Source organism: Cervus elaphus, chromosome 6 (genome assembly GCF_910594005.1).
Source record: "Cervus elaphus chromosome 6, mCerEla1.1, whole genome shotgun sequence".
In the NCBI taxonomy this organism is placed as follows: Eukaryota; Metazoa; Chordata; class Mammalia; order Artiodactyla; family Cervidae; genus Cervus; species Cervus elaphus.
Window position 1 is genome coordinate 25,404,060 of NC_057820.1, and position 16,624 is coordinate 25,420,683.

General features: G+C 43.9%; 1 protein-coding gene and 1 long non-coding RNA gene across 2 annotated transcripts in view; one reads left to right on the plus strand and one right to left on the minus strand.

The window, feature by feature from the left end:
* The window catches only part of PPEF2 (protein phosphatase with EF-hand domain 2), a 41,391-nt gene that overhangs the window by 10,894 nt on the left and 13,873 nt on the right, over positions 1-16,624 (plus strand). Inside the window, exons 3-10 of the mRNA XM_043906434.1 lie at positions 4,312-4,439; positions 4,585-4,642; positions 5,522-5,697; positions 7,018-7,132; positions 8,390-8,436; positions 9,343-9,509; positions 10,065-10,101; positions 10,184-10,333. Coding sequence (XP_043762369.1) covers positions 4,312-4,439; positions 4,585-4,642; positions 5,522-5,697; positions 7,018-7,132; positions 8,390-8,436; positions 9,343-9,509; positions 10,065-10,101; positions 10,184-10,333 — 878 coding nt within the window. The remainder of the gene's footprint in view (positions 1-4,311; positions 4,440-4,584; positions 4,643-5,521; positions 5,698-7,017; positions 7,133-8,389; positions 8,437-9,342; positions 9,510-10,064; positions 10,102-10,183; positions 10,334-16,624) is intronic.
* On the minus strand, positions 11,492-15,121 carry LOC122696439. Its single transcript, XR_006341753.1, has 3 exons — positions 13,473-15,121; positions 11,808-11,967; positions 11,492-11,546 (listed from the first exon to the last, which is right to left on the minus strand). It is a non-coding gene; the product is annotated as an uncharacterized LOC122696439 (long non-coding RNA).

A 16,624-nucleotide genomic window follows, 5' to 3' on the forward strand; every position in this document is an offset into this window, starting at 1 on the left:
TGAGGTACTTCGTGGTGGTCCAGTGATTAAGAATCCCCCTGCCAATGCAGCCTGGAGAAGGGAATGGCAACCTACTCCAGTAGTCTTGCCTGAAGAATCCCATGGACAGAAGGGCGTGGAGGGCTACAGTCCATGGGGTCACAAAGAGTTGGACACGACTGAGCAGCTACACTTTTTTCTTCTTTCTGCCAGTGCAGGGGATGCAGCTTTGATCCCTGGTTGAAGAACTAGGATCCCACATGCTACAGGGCAGCTAAGCCTGTGCACTGCAATGAAGATCCAGCATAGCAGTCAAAAAAACAAACAAGCAAAAAAAAAATCAATTTGAGGAACAAAATAAAGTATTAGCAAAGAAAAGATTGACGTCCAGGTTTCTAGATAGCATACCTGTGCTGTGCTTAGTCATGTCCAACTCTTTGCAGACCATGGACTGTGGCCTGCCAGGCTCCCACATCCATGGAATTTTCCAGACAAGAATACTGGAGTGAGTTGCCATTTCCTACACCAGGGATTGAACCCACGTCTCTTTATCTTGGGACTCCTGCATTGGCAGGTGGATCCTTTACCACTGAGCTACCTGGGAAATCCAGCATACCTGGGTAGGTGATAATGCCAATTTCTGACATAAAATTAATGGAGAACAACCAAGATCAGGTAGAATGAAAGTGATGATTTATACACATTGGGTTTGAGGTGCCCATGTAACATGTAGGTGGAAGTGCTGAGTAGACAGTTGCATATTCAGATCTGGTTTTTGGAGACGTCAGTGGAGATCCATGCCTTTGGAAGGCATCAGAGTATGGGTGATTGTTGAAGCCATGGGGGTCACTGAAGTAGCCTAGAGTGACAGTAGAGACAGAGCAATGAAGGATTCTAGTACTTAAGCATCAGGTCGAAGAGAATGAGGCAACCAAAGATATAGATGGAAGCAAGGGAAATAATGATAGCATCTTGTTTCTACAGGTCTTCCCAGGTGGCTCAGCTGGTAATAAATCCACCTGCAATGTGGGAGACCTGGGTTCAGTCCCTGGGTTAGGAAGATCCCCTGGAGAAGGGAATGGCTACCCACTCCAGTATTCTGGCCTGAAGAGTTCCATGGACTGTATGCTCCATGGGGTCACAAAGAGTCAGACACGACTGAACGACTTTCACTTTCACTTGTTACTGTGAGCTTAAGTATCTTTATAAACTCACGGCCTCCTTTCTAGTTTGGCAACACATCCCAGGCTCATCTTGCACATTTTTGTCTCCAGATTAGAAATCACTATTTCTTCAGGGTTTTGGGTGTTCGCTACCAGGTTGGCCATTACTTCCTATACTTTTTCAATGAACAGATCTGGAAAATATGCATTATTTTAATGGACAATTTATACTTAGGATCACAATAATTTTACCTAACAACTTTGATATCCTATCTCCTTTCTCTTTATTAAAAATCTTTTCCCCCTAATGATACCAGTATGGTATTATTTACTTTGTCCTACAGTATATAAATCAGTATCAGAAATACAATAACAGTACTGTTACAACAATATGATTACTGAAAACTCTTTAAGACTTCTTTGCCTCCAAAAGACTTCTTCTTTTTGCCCTTTGAGTATATCCACTTAGGCATATACAATTCCTGAATTTTCAAGTCATTTGAAAGAACTCCTTTCTACATGGTTATGCCATCAGTGCATACGAGGTTAGATTCGCTTGTTTAACATTTACTTTTTAAACATTGATTTTTTTTGTTTTGATTTAAATTTGTTTTATAATTTTATAAAACATTTATACAATTCTCATTCCAATTATCTGGTGCTGCATAATCAATGGCCTCGAAACTTAGTGGCTTAAGACAACCATTTTATTCTGCTCGTGATTTTGTGGGTCAGGAATTTGCCAAGGGCCCAGCTTGATGGTTTGCCTGTGATCCTCAGGACAGCTGCAGCTGGAGTTCAGCTTCCGGGATGGTTCTTCTCCTGGGCCTCTGTCTCCCCATGTGGTTGCCTGGTCCTCGGTGTGGAATTTTCGCAGCCAGATGTGTCTGTCACTTTTCCCATAGGATATACTCTGCCCAAGGCTGAGGAAGGGAAACCCGAGCATCTTCTATTGCACTGTAGGGAACGGAAGATGGAGTAGAGGTTCTTAAACTATGCTATACCTCATGGTGGCCATCTCAATGAAAGGTAACCCAGGTTCTAGATGAAGGCTTGGGAGAGAAGACAAAGAGACACAGAGGTACTACCCGCTTTCCCTGCCCTGAGCAGCCCAAGCGGAGCTGAGGTTATGTCTAGTCGGCAGCATTTGCCTTAAAATGCCTGAGGCAAGGAGTTAGCAAACAACATTTTCACGGAAACTTGGTGGCCGTGATGTTCCTCAGTGTTGCTCACACTTCAGCACAAGTGAGGATGATGCATGGAGCTTGTTAAACCTGCAGATTCCTGGGTTCCATGTAAGAGCCATAGTGAGGAGCAGATGTCTGTGTGTTTGCCCTGAATTCCTAAAGAGTTACTTTAGGTAAGGACCACTTATTCTGGATGTTGCATTCACTATTCTGAATGGGGATTTACATAATTTAGTCTTTGTCACTTATTATTTTGTGAGTGCCTTTGTTTAGTGTATGACATTTGTTTTCCTCACGGAAGATCAAATTCAGCTTTGCTTAAATTCCTCTCAAGTTCTCTTTTCCCACTCACTATTGGATTTCCTCTTAGGGATATCAGCAAGAACTCCACAAGCTCTCTAATGCCAGCTAAATATGTTAAATCAATCGGTCTGCTTTTCACGAGGTTGACCTGAGTGAACCTGCTGGGTTTCCTTTGTAATCCAGCTTTATCCACAAAGGCTCCATTCATCCCCTGGGGGCACTTTCAGGCCCAGGAGTTTAAGGAGAGTCTAGTTACTCCTGTGGACAGCTGTCCTCTTCTCTGGCACAGTAATTGACTGCAGGTCCTAAAGCTCAAAGAAAGAATGAAACCTCCTCAAGCCATCCTACAGTACATGAGCACCCCGCACAGGTCTTAAATCCACAGACTGCCCTTCAGATTAGATAGTCAGCACCATCCTGGATGTGAGGTGATGGGGATACAAGCCACAGGGATAGAGTGAATATGGGGACAGCAACCACTGACTCCCACCTGACATGATAGTATGTAGTGATGCATGTGTGTATGTCTATTCACCCCACTCATCATCTAGTTCATCTCCTTTTCCAGATGAGGATTCTGAGGCCCAGAAAGTTGACTGGACTGAGGCTACATAGCTGGTCAGGGCATTTCCAGGCTCAGAACCAGACTCCTGACATCCTGTCTATTGTTATGAGTCATGTCCGACTCTTTGCAATCCCATAGACTGTAGCCCACCAGGCTCCTCTGTCCATGGGATTCTCCAGGCAAGAATACTGGAGTGGGTGGCCATGCCCTTCTCCAGGGGATCTTCCCAACCCAAGGGTCAAACCCAGGTCTCCTGCATTGCAGGCAGATTCTTTACCATCTGAGCCAGCTGGTATCAAAATATCCTCCCCACCCTGTGACCCCTGCATTATCCCACTCCATTTTTTTTTTTTTTTTGCATTTGAATGTATTTATTTTTTTATATGGTTTTCAAAGGTGAATTTCCATTTACAGTTGTTATAGAATATTGGCTATATTCCCTGTGTTGTACAATATATCCTGTAGCTTATTATATACCAAATAGTTTGTACCTCATATTCCCCACCTCTATATTGCCCTTCCCCACTTACATATCCCACTGGCAACCACTAGTTTGTTCTCTAGATCTGCAAGTTTGCTTCCTTTTTGTTATATTCCCTAGTTTGTTGTATTCTTTAGATTCCACATATGTGATATCATACAGTATCTGCCTGTCTCTGACTTACTGCACTTAGCATAATGCCCTCCAAGTTCATCCAGGTTACAAACACACATACACACACACACACACGTGGCAAAACTTCATTCTCTGTTAATGGCTGATTAACACTTGCATCTTCCCACTCTTCAAGTGTATGGCAACTGTGCAGCCGCCCCAGTTTACATGTCCTTCTCAGAATCCAAGCTTTCCACCTCTACATGTATAAATGTTTTCATCAAACAGTGGGAATTCCAATAACCCTCCAGTGATATGAGTATAACTAACAGGTAAGACTGAAGGAGGGATGGGGGCCGGGAGGGGGAATCGGGCTCCCTGGCCATCAATAGGACAAATCCTTCCTATCTGATGGCAAAATGTAGTGCTTTTCCCCCATCTTGCCCCCCGCCACCCTCAGCTCCCCGCTAGGCCCCGGGAGCCCCATCTCACAAGCTGGCTTTTCCATCTGTGTCACAGCCTTCAAGGCAGCGGCCCTGATCCAGCGGTGGTACCGACGCTACATGGCCCGCCTGGAGATGAGGCGGCACTGCACCTGGAGCATCTTCCAGTCCATCGAGTACGCCGGGCAGCAGGACCAGGTCAAGGTGCGCCGGGATGTGGGACGGGACCGCCTCCAGCCCTGCCTCTCAGCCCCCGGGGCAGCATGCCCCAAGGGGCCTGGAAGGCTGTGGATCACCCCTGGGGTCCCCTTCTGTCTCTAAAGCCACATCTGCTTGGGTTTCTCTGCAGCTCCACAATTTCTTCAGCTACCTTGTGGATCACTTCACCCCCAGCAGTCACAACGAGAGTGAGTATGAACTGCCCCCCGGCAGGTCCTCCGGGCTGAGGGTCAGAGACATCAGGGGGAGGTGGGGGGTGCCCGGGGAGTGAAAATGAGTGAGGAGGTTCTCCTGGAAGCACACGAGTTTGAGAAGGAGATGAGTTTGAGCACAGGGAGGTTTTTTGGTAAATAGAGGAAACACTGGGAGGTGGAGGAGGGGCTCAGAAACGGGGAGGTATGCAGTAAAGGAGTGGGTAACTAAACCGGCAGTTTGTCAGGGAAATAATGCAAAACACAGCCCAGGAAGCCTCCAACCTAAAGGCAGCGGGAACTGGAGTCTATGTCAACTCCTGAGAGTCACTGGTGGGAGCTGCTAGGAGGGGCGGATGGGAAGGATCATTGACGTGCATCCGGCCTCTCTGCTGATCCAGGGGAAGCCCTCAGGCAGTGATGCTAGGGCGGTGGCCTTTGGAAATCAATTGCCCAAGAGTCTGAGGCATCTGCCGTACTAAGTACCCCAGAAGTGCCTATGAACTTCCACTTAAAATTTTAAGAAAATTAAATGTGCGTTAATTTTTTTCGACACCATCCTTGTAGAGAAGGGGGACAAAAAGAAGCAAATGTGGAAAAACATAGGAAACCTTTTGGAGATATGTTCATTTCCCCAGTACCCCTTTCCTCCTGCTTACCAACCTAAGCCCCAAATCTCTGTCTTTCTAAGTCACTCAGTCTTTTAAAATAAAAGTAAAATGGATTTGACATGATGAAACCTTTCTCCTGCCCATCCTAGTTTCTCACGACCTTGCCTTCTCCTTTCCCCTTCAAGTGCAGTCCAGGGAACGGACTCTGTATTTCCCGAGCCTGCGGGTCTGCTCTAAGCCAGCCCACTCTTTCTCTCCTGCTTAGGGGACTTCCTGGCCCGCATGTTCACTGAGCAGCGATCCCCCCAGGACTCCGAAATGGAGAACTGCGGTGACTATGAGTCCATCGAGGTACCGGACAGCTACACCGGGCCACGCCTCTCCTTCCCGCTCCTTCCTGACCACGCAACTGCCCTGGTGGAAGCTTTCAGATGGAAACAGGTAAGCCCACACCAGGATCCTGCATCACCAGCAATCCCACGGAAAGGGTAGCAGCAGAGTGGAAACAATGCTAAAGGAATGGCCTTGGATTTAGGGTGTTCGTGTCAGGGGTCTGCTGGAGAGATCCACTCACCCTTTTCTTAGCCAGGACCTTGTGGGTGATCAGCTGGTTTTTATATATTGAAAACCCCTCCTCCTAATCATGTAATCTCTTTGTTCATTCATCTCACAGATATTGAGCACTGCTATGGGCAGGCACTGTTCCGGATACTACACTGAACAGTGAACAAAACAGACACAAATCTCTGCCCACAGAGGGCTGACATTTTAGTGGGGAGACATAATAAATAACAAATTAGTAATATATATGTATAATATGTAATATATACATTATATATATATATATGTAATATGTAATATATTAGGTGGTAGAGCTACGTCACAGCATAAACTAAGTTCCCAGTGGGAGAGATGGCAATTTTACAGACTGATCTGGGAAGGCATTACTGAAAAGGTGATTTCTGAGCAAGGGTCGAATGTGGCGAGGGAGTGTGCCATGTGTACATCTGCGGAAAGAGTTCTAGGCAGGGGGAATAGATGGAAAGGCCCTGGGCAGGACCTCACCTGGACTGCTCCAGGACATCAGCAAGGCCATTGGGGCTGGAGAGGAGGGAACCAGGAGACAACCGTCAGGAGATGGAGATAGAGGGGTGAGTAGGCTAGACTCAATCTTCGGAAGGAGATGGGGAAACCACGAGCACAGAAATGATATAATCCAGCTTTCTTTTTAAAATAATCATACTGTTTGCTGAATAGAGTGTAGGGAGCCAGGGATGAAACAGGGAGGTGGGTCAAGAGACTACTGCAATATAGTCCAAGCTTGAAACCCCAGCATAGAGGTAGTGAGAAGTGGCCAGATTCTGGCTCTTAGGCCAGATTCCAATCCTTCCCCTTATTTCACGTGAAGATAATTCACTGCAGAAGCTGGGATGATTTTCCCAGTAATGTCAGGATCACTGATACCATCAGCGTAGAGGCACTTATTCATAAAACAATCATATGTTTCTCCCTAGCTAAAGGCAAGGAAGGGTTACACAGAGTAGGTAGGAAGAGGACATTGGTTCAGTATTTAAAGGATGATGAAAAACATGAAGAAAGGCAGAAGATGAGTGAAAAAGAAACGATCTGTGCACAGGTCCCAGGAGCAGTTTACTAAGATCACTTAACGCGGTCTTGGGGTCATTCAGTGGTAAACGTGTGACCCGTCTTCCCTCACGAATATGTGTTGTTTTGTCCCCTCCCTGCTCTTCCTCCTAGTAGAGGCTCCATGCTCGCTATGTCTTGAATCTTTTGCACGAAGCCAGGAAACACCTGGTTCAACTGCCGAACATCAACCGAGTCTCCACTTGTTACAGCGAGGAAATCACAGTATGTGGTAAGAGCCGGTCAGAAGTGGCTTTATGCGCTGGACACGAGCCAGAAAATTCTGCCTGTTGTGGGAGAGAGAGGGGAGGGCTAGAGGGGTCCTGATGGCCAGGTGGGCAGGCCAGCGTCATGCCTTCACATTGAATATATTTACATATTTATTCCACAATTACTTAAATGGGCTGGGGAGGGCTGGCGCCTTGAAGAACTGTGGGCCAGAGGGCCCAGCCTCTTCTTGACTTTTTCCAAGAGATTCAGATTTGGCCCCAAACTGATGCTGTCCATTCAGAACAGAATCCCAGCAAATAACTAGACCTTTGCTTGTTAGAAGACAGTTTATTTATTGTACCTGAACAGGTCTAAATACCTAGCAAATGATTCCTTCCATCTACATTTACTCTTAAAGAGAAATCCCGTTGATGACAACTTTCTCCATCTCCTTATATGATCAGTGATGTTTTAGTATCCATTATAGGGGAAACTATAACACACAGGGGCTGTAAACTAGCACTTCCAGGGCCACACGCAGCCTGCGATATGTCCTGTCTGCTTCAAAATGTTCTTAGATTTCTATTTTCCAACATTTGAAAGTTGGGAGGATTTCATGTTAAAATCTAGATTTCCAACTTCTTGAAAAATGTTATAATACTGACCCACATCAGTGAATACCAGCTTCTTACTTTAAGATGGGGCAAAAACCTCTCCAGTTCTCATCCAGGCTTTTAGCCCTACACCATTCTGTCCCATTTCTGCTTTAGTAAAAATATGTCATTTACTGTTTGTGATAATCATACAAAAGAAATATTATGCTTTCTGCTTTCAATGGTGACTAACCTTGCAACAGGGAAGACATTAACACCGAGACATTAAGTCATGTCTGACTCTTTCTGACCCATGGGACTATGTAGCCCACCAGGCTATATTTCCTCTGTACATGAAATTTCCCAGGCAAGAATACTTGAGTGGGTAGCCATTTGCTTCTCCAGGGGATCTTCCTGACCCGGGATTGAACCCACGTCTCCTGCATTGGCAGGTAGATTCTTTACCACTTAACCACCTAGGAAGCAGCTAATTATTTGTCCCTGTCTTATATATGGAAAAATGAGTGACCATAAGTTTATCAGGTTTTCCTGGATATTTTTATTTAAATTGAGTTACAGCTGACATAATATTGCATTAGTTTTAGGTATACAATGAGTACTTTTTTATAGTAAAAATTAGAAACAATGGTGAAGATCAATCAAAACTGATATTTTTTCTTTGTTAGGAGATTTACATGGCCAGTTGGATGACTTAATATTTATATTTTATAAGGTATGAACCCTCAAATTATGTTCCTGTCTTGTTCTGAGGTTTAATTTAGAAGTTCACATACAGTATCTATTAAAAAATGCTTAAGTATTACTTGTATTTTAAAATATTTTAGAGTAATATTTGCTACTATGTAGCAAATGCAGAATGTAAAAATGATTATTGCATTATATTGTAGTGTATTTTTGTAGACTGTTTATTTTTTTTCTTTTTTTTTCATTTATTTTTATTAGTTAGAGGCTAATTACTTTACAATATTGTAGTGGTTTCTGCCATACATTGACATGAATCAGCCATGGATTTACATGTGTTCCCCATTGTAGACTGTTTAAAAAAGAGAAAATCTATGGTTAATAAAATCATTATTTGAAAAAAAGAAAATCAAGTACTAAATAGAGAAAATTATTTATTATCAAAGCAACTAAAAGCCATTATCATACCTATTTTTAGTTACCAAATGCTCTGCATAGTGATAAATATTCCACTAATGTAATTAACACAAAGCATTTTCTGATGTGTTGTCTTGTTAAATCCTGAGAAATGTATGGCAGCTAGTATTATTATTGCCAGTTAGAGACAGAGTGGCCAGAACTTAAAATGAGCCTTGGAATTACAAGTTCAGTGCCCTTGGCACAAACCACCTGGCAACACTGTGCGTTTGGATAATGAACACATTTATTTTGGTGAGCATGTCATAACCTCAGCCTGGCTAGAAAGGAAATATGAGACCAACAGAAAGTATTTCCAATATTTCCATCTTTTACTGAAATTTCCCATTTGGAAAAAAGCCAGACAGCACAGCACTGGCTTTCAGGCCTGATGTGACTGTCAGAGGCACAATGGCTTGACCCGATTTCCTGTTTCCTTCCTCCCGCTGTTTCTTCTTGGACTTGACTCCTCGTTGGGAAGAACGGCCTCCCATCACCAGAGCGGGCCTATGTGTTCAATGGCGACTTTGTGGACCGAGGGAAGGATTCAGTCGAGATCCTAATGGTTCTCTTTGCCTTCATGTTGGTTTACCCAAAAGAGTTCCATCTTAACCGAGGAAACCATGAGGACCATATGGTGAACTTACGGTACAGACCAAAACATGCTGGGGGATTTGGTCTTTACTGGTTGCAGCTGTGAAGTTATTTTTCCAGAGCCTCTTATTTGTTAGATGCATTTTAAAAGCAGTCTTCAAGTTTATAAAGTGGAATACACAATATATACCATTTTAAAAGATATTCTTAAAAGTTTACACATTATCCTACTATTCTAATAAAACTATTACATTTGTTTTCACCTGGCCAAACACTTTAATCATACAAACAGTAAGGGTTCACTATAGAAAAAGTACAAAATATAGATAAGCAAAAGAAAATTAAAGTATCCCATATTTCTACCCACAGATAATATAATTTTAAACAGTTGGCAATTATTTTGCAATGTTTTTTCTATATATATATATTTTTTTAATTAATTTATTTTTGATTGGAGGATAATTGCTTTACTGTGTTTTGTTGGTTCCTGCTATACATCAATATGAGTCAGCCATAGGTATACATATACAATACACATTTTGATAAAAATGCAATTGTGCCATACTTAATATCACTAAATTTAATATCTGTTTCTGCTTCTAACTCTAGATATGGTTTTACCAAGGAAGTGATGCATAAATATAAGGTATGCAGCTCTTAAAAGCAAAAGTTTCTCTCAGTGCAGATAAATCAAGTGAATTATTTAAAACTTAGTATCATGTTTTCAGATCCACGGCAAGAGAATACTAAAACTACTGCAAGATGTGTTCTGCTGGCTTCCACTGGCCACTCTGGTTGATGAGAAAGTCCTGATTCTTCATGGTGGAGTGTCAGACAGGACTGACTTGGAGCTCTTGGCTAAACTAGACAGGCACAAGGTACTGACTGAGCGCTAAAATAATGTGGATTTCTGTATAATGCCACTGCCAGCGAATGTAAAACAGATGTCATCTTGACTCCATGCTGACTCCAGCTGACTAATAAGGGCTGTTAAGAGAATCCATTAAATCTTTGAACAGAGGATTGGGAATCCACCGCTGGAGCAGGTGTACTGTGATCCATTAACATTTGCCATGGATGATGGTGGGGAATGGCAGCTAGTGCCACTGTTGAAAGCCTCGAGTCCTAACCACTGGACCTGCCAGGGAACTCCCTAGAACCTTTGCTTTCTGATTTTCCACTTCCAAAATGAAATAGAAAAAATAGAAACTATTGGGGTATAAGATATTCTGTTTTTTACATGCCCCCTCCTCCTGCTTGTTTTTGTTAAGTTCCTTTAGGACAAGTATTAATACCATCTCTGGTTATTTTGTATTTCTGATATCACTTTCTTTGCATACAGTAAGTGCTTAAAACATGGTTGTTGAGTTTAACTCCAGGAATTGAGACCCTGCAAGCTATGCAGTGCAGCCAAAAAAAGAAACAAAGATTCTGTTTTCTTTTAATCATAGACTCTTACCCTTGAATTGTATATTATAGCCTCTCTCCTCCAGCTGCCTATCTACCCAGGAATGAATCCCTGCTATGACATCCTTGAGCAGTTCCAAATACAAAGAACTCATTCCACATAAGCCAGTCTACTTTGGGCAACTCTAACTGAGGTACAGTAAGTCCCGTACATACGAACGAATTTGGTTGCAAGAACACATTCATAAGTTCAGTTTGTTCGTGAATCCCAAGTTAGCCTAGGTTCCCAACATAATCAGCTATATAGTGCTGTACTGTAATAGGTTTATAGTATTTTTCACACAAATAATAGATACATAAAAAACAGACACAAAAAACACTTTAAATCTTAAGGACAGTGCCTTGAAAAGTACAGTAGTACAGTATGACAGCTGGTATACACGGGCTGTCACGCATGTCTTTGAAAGTTTGCAACCTGGAGGTTCATATATACAGAGACTTACTGTAGAAGGCTATGCTATTGTTGTTCAGTTGCCAAGTGGTGTCCGACTCTTTGCAACCCCATGAACTGCACCACACCAGGCCTTTCTGTCCCTCCCCATCTCCCAGAGTTTGCCCAAATTCATGTCCATTGAGTCGGTGATACCATCCAACCATCTCATCCTCTGTCGCCCTCTTCTCCTTCTGTTATGAGACATAAATGAAAGAGTGTGGCCTTAAAATCAGACAGACCTGAGTCAGAATCTAGAAACAAGCACTTCTTGGCTGGTATGGCAGCGTTGTGTATTAGGTTGTCCAGGAGCCAAGGCTTCTTATGTCTTGTTAACTCTGCCACCCTTAGAGTGTCATCCCCATGCCCTCATGTGCATAGCTCAAGATAGCCTGCCACCACACCTGCGTTCCAAGCAATACAGTAAAGGGATGAAGGGAAGAAGAATATCCTACCCTTTAAAGACATAGTGAAGAAGTTGCAAACATCTCTTCCGCTCTCATCCCATTGGTCAGAACGTAGTGCATTCCTGTACGCAGGATGTGGTGGCTCCCTTGATCTCTGTGGGACCATCTTAACTCCAGTGTGATGGATCCATGGCTTAATTCCCTGCAACTTCACCAGAGAAATGAGTTATGAGTATCACCTCATAAGGTCCAGTCCAGCAAGGTGATACCACAGAAATGCATGGTATGTGCTAAAAATAATAACACCTTCCATAAGTTGTTCAGGTTCAAGGACCTTGCCATGTCCATTACAGACCCACACTTCCTAGAGTCAGCATTCTGAGAATGGTTAGGACTCCAATCTGATCCCCATTCATTGGCCTTAAGTCTTCAGGAAAATACTTTGGATAGCATCTTATGAGATCCACATGAGCAATCAGGGCCAGCACTTGGGCTGGTCTTCTGGATGTTTATTCTCCCAAGATTCCCACAGGATCCAGTCTCTAGGACAGCAGTGGCACAAGCGAACATCTGTGGGAAACACTAATCTGCTAGAAATAAACATACGTAGAGCAGTGAAAGTAGCTTACACTGATTCTACATACCTGACAGTATCTACGTTCCTTAACTGAATTCCTTCTGGATCGCAAACTATTTCTGAAACAAAGGTAGGGTCTCTAGAACAACATCTCATAGTTTCTCAACTGGCACCTGCTTCTAAGGCCTGGGCTTCTCTCGTGGTTCAGCTGGTAAAGAATCCACCTGCAATGTGGGAGACCTGGGTTCAACTCCTGGGTTGGGAAGATCCCCTGGAGAAGGGAACGGGCTACCCAGTCCAGTGTTCTGGCCTGGAGGATTCCATGGACTGTATAATCCATGGGGGTCGCAAAGAGTCAGACACGATTGAGCAACTTTCACTTCTAAGGGCTACCTTCAACTGGAAGTAGGGCAACCAGTGAGGTTTTATCCCAGGTTAAAGTAATCTCCTGACAAATTTTAGCCATAGTCTTTTTAAGAGTGTGATTCCTCTTCCATTTTGCCAGTAGATTGGGGTTGTCAAGAAGCATGTAATTTCCAAAGAAGGTTTAAAGCTCCAGATACTTCTTGAGATATTCTTGCTCTAAAGGCCCCTTTATTGTCACTCAAAATGGACATAAGTAACCCAAACCTAGGAATTATTTCTTTTAGGAGAGCTCTAACAACCTCATGCTTTTTCAGGCCAGCAAGGAAATGCTTCTATCTAACCAGTAAAAGTGTTCACAAATGACTAATAAGGGCCTAAGGTTTCCAGTGACTATTGGCACCACAGTGAAGTCACTAATTGTCTCCCAGTCCAGTACCTGGGGTCTGAACTCCTTTGATTAAAGGCAGTGTCCCAGTTTTACGAATATTTTTAGCACACACCATGCATTTCTGTATCAGCTTTCGAATTGTCCTTTGCATGTTTGGTCCTGTATTAAGTTAGCAAATCCACTAGAGGGTGCTGTGTCTTCCACAGTGGGTACTCGGGTGTACATCATGTTACACCTTCTGCAAGGTGTTCAGGTACAAGGACCTTACTATATCCATTGTAAACCCAGCCTTCCTAGAGTCAGCATCCTGAGAATGACCAGGACTCCAATCAGATCCCCATTCGTTGGCCTTAAACCTTCAGGAAATTAGATAGCATCTTACCTGATTTACATCGGCGACCAGAGCCAACTCTGGGGACCTAGGTATTCCTGGCTGCTGGCTTTGCTGTTTGATCTGCTAGATTATTCCTTTCAGCAGTCACACAATCTGCTTTCTGATGTCCTGAATAGTGGACATTCATTCTTTTGGCTCCATGACAGTTTCTAATAAGGTTAAAATTTCTTCAGCAGGGTTAAGTTCCTTATTCCCTGCAATTAACAGTCCTCTCTCCAAATGGCCCTATAAGCATGGACCACCAAGAAAGCATACTTTAGAATCAGTGAAAACAGTTACTCTCTTATCCTTACATAGATGGAGGGCTCTCATCAGGGCTGTTAGTTCTCCCTTTTGTGCAGAGATTCCTGGGGGAAGGGCGTCTGCTTCCAGGGTATTTTGGTGAGTTACCACCACATACCCAGCTTTGCATTCTTCCTGGTCCATAAAGCTGACTCTGTCTGTGAACATCTCAAGGTCTGGGTTCTCCAGTGGCTGGTCCATCAGGTCGGGATGGCTGGAATAGACTGGTTCAATTATCTGAATACAATCATGCATAAGCTCTTCAGTATTGTTTGGGAGCAGAGTGGCAGGATGCAAGATGGAGGCTGCTTTCAGAGTAACATTAGGATTATCCAATAATATAGCCTGATACTTTGCATATCTTCCTGAAGTTAACCAATATCCTGCCCCTCTGTTCTAGGAGGAGAAATAAACAGTGAGGGGTATGCACTGTGGCAGGTTGTCCTAATATAAATTTCTCCACTTCTGGTAAAAGATCACAGGTCACTGCTACAGCCCAAAGACAAACTGGCCATCCGTTAGTAACTGTATCTAATTGCTTTAAGAAATACTCAGCAGGCTCCTTATGCTACCCAGGTTCCAAGTCAGGACTCCAAGGCTGATTCCTTGTCTCTCATGAACAAATAAGTCAAAGGGCTTTCTGATATCTGGAGGACCTAAAGCCAGGGCAGTTAGTTTTTTCTTTGATAACCTGGAATGCACTATAGCATTTCCCTAGTTGAGTCTAGAGATTCATGTCTCCTCCTTTAAAGTGAAAATGTTAGTCACTCAGTCATGTCCAACTCTTTGTGACCCAATGGACTGTAGCCCACCAGGCTCCTCTGTCCATGGGATTCTCCAGGCAAGATTTCTGGAGTGGGTTGCCATTCCCTTCTCCAGGGGATCTTCCTGACAAAGGGGTTGAACCTGGGTCTCCTGCATTGCAGGCAGATTCTTTACCATCTGAGCCACCAGGGAAACCTCCTTTAAAAGAGCTTCCTAAAAGGGTTTTGCAGTGAGTCCAAAATTGGGGATCCAGATGAGGCAGAACCTGGCCATCCATAGGAATCCCTGAAGTTTATTTATGTATGTATTGACTGTGCTGCATGGCATGTGGGATCTTAATTCCCCCACCAGGGATTGAACTCACGCCACCTATAGTGGAAGTTCGGAGTTTCAACCACTTGACAGCCAGGGAAGTCCCCCTGCGGTTCTCTTGGTATAAGAATGGCAATCCCGGCTAGAGCTTCCTCTGTCAAAGAGCAAGTTTGTACCCGTGAGAGTTCAGAACCCAAATATTTCGCAGAGGGCAGAAAAGTATGACTTTTTCTTGAACACCTTATAGCCTCATTCAACCAAAAAGTTCAAGGTCAAAACTGTGTTCTGGTCTGAGGTGCAGATTCTTACAAGCAATCAGAATATCATCCACAAGCTGGATCAAGGCTGCCTCGATTAGCTGAGGGTCCCTCAAATCTTTTGCCAGGATTTCTCCAAATATCGTGGGAGTATTTTAAAAATCCCTGAGGGAGTACTATCCAGCAGTATTCTTGCTGAACTTCTGTATCTAGATCTTACTATTCAAATCTAAAGATTCTTAGGATTCAAAACTCATGGGTATACAAAAAAAGGGAATCCAAGTCTAATGCAGTAAGCCAACACAAATCTCCAGAAAAAGTAGTGAGCAGAGTGTATGAGTTAGGGACTCCTGGATGAATATCTTCTACAGTTTGATTACTATCCCTTAAGGTGTGCATAAATTGATATTCATCTGTGCCTGGTGTCCAGACAGTAAAACTGAAGTATTATCAGGTGATAGCAGGGATGTAGTAAATCACGTTCCAGGGTTTCCAGGGGGAACTGAATCAATTTTTCCCCCTTTTGAATGGACTAAACTTCCAGGTGGTTGCAGCAAAGAAATTTTTCCAAGGGTCCCTGTTACTGTCACCAATAAGTTGAATCCCCAATTGCCAGTCATTAACTTAATCAGATACAGATGGACATGGACAAGACCAAAATGAAACCAAAACCCAGATGGGCTCCGGGCTTCTAACTCAGGTATGGAGGTCAGAACTGCCAATCAGTCTAGGTTCAAGTGAATTTCTTGAACAGGGTTACTCATCCAAAAGACGTCTTCTCACCCCAAGACGTCTTCCAACCCCAGATCCCTCAAATCACCTCCTTGCTACAAAACTAAGCACTGAATGTTGGCTGCGCCTTGCCAGGAAACCCAGGGAATCCTCCCTGGAACAGACGGACAAGGGGGCTGTTTGGACTCACCCACAGGCTTTTAATACCAGCAACAGGCTGACCAACCATGGGCAGCAGGTCCGTCTGGATTTATCTCCTGGCTGGTGTGCCGTATTTGTTACCGAACCAGGTTCCCTCTGCCCTATCTTTGCAGCCAAAATGCTGAGATGCCAAAGTTTACAGCAAAGAGAGAGTTTATTCACAAGGCAGCCAAGTGAGGAGGCTGAAGAACAAATCTCGAACCCTCTTCCCTGAAGGCAGGGGTTCAGGGTATTTATGGGAGAAAGAAGCCGGGCATCTGAGCTGTGAGAGGAGTTGGGGGGAAAGGATAAGGAAACTCTGCGGTAATCGTGGCTCTGAGCAGGCGTAACCAGGCTACAGGCTCTGCGCCTTCAAAAGGGCACTGCTGGGACCCTCGAGCATGCCTGGTTGAAGGGTCAGTGGTCCCATGCAGGCTTAATCAGCTCAGCTGCTGCTGCTAAGTCGCTTCAGTTGTGTCCGACTCTGTGCGACCCCATAGACGGCAGCCCACCAGGCTCCCCCGTCCCTGGGATTCTCCAGGCAAGAACACTGGAGTGGGTTGCCATTTCCTTCTCCAATGCATGAAAGTGAAAAGTGAAAGTGAAGTCGCT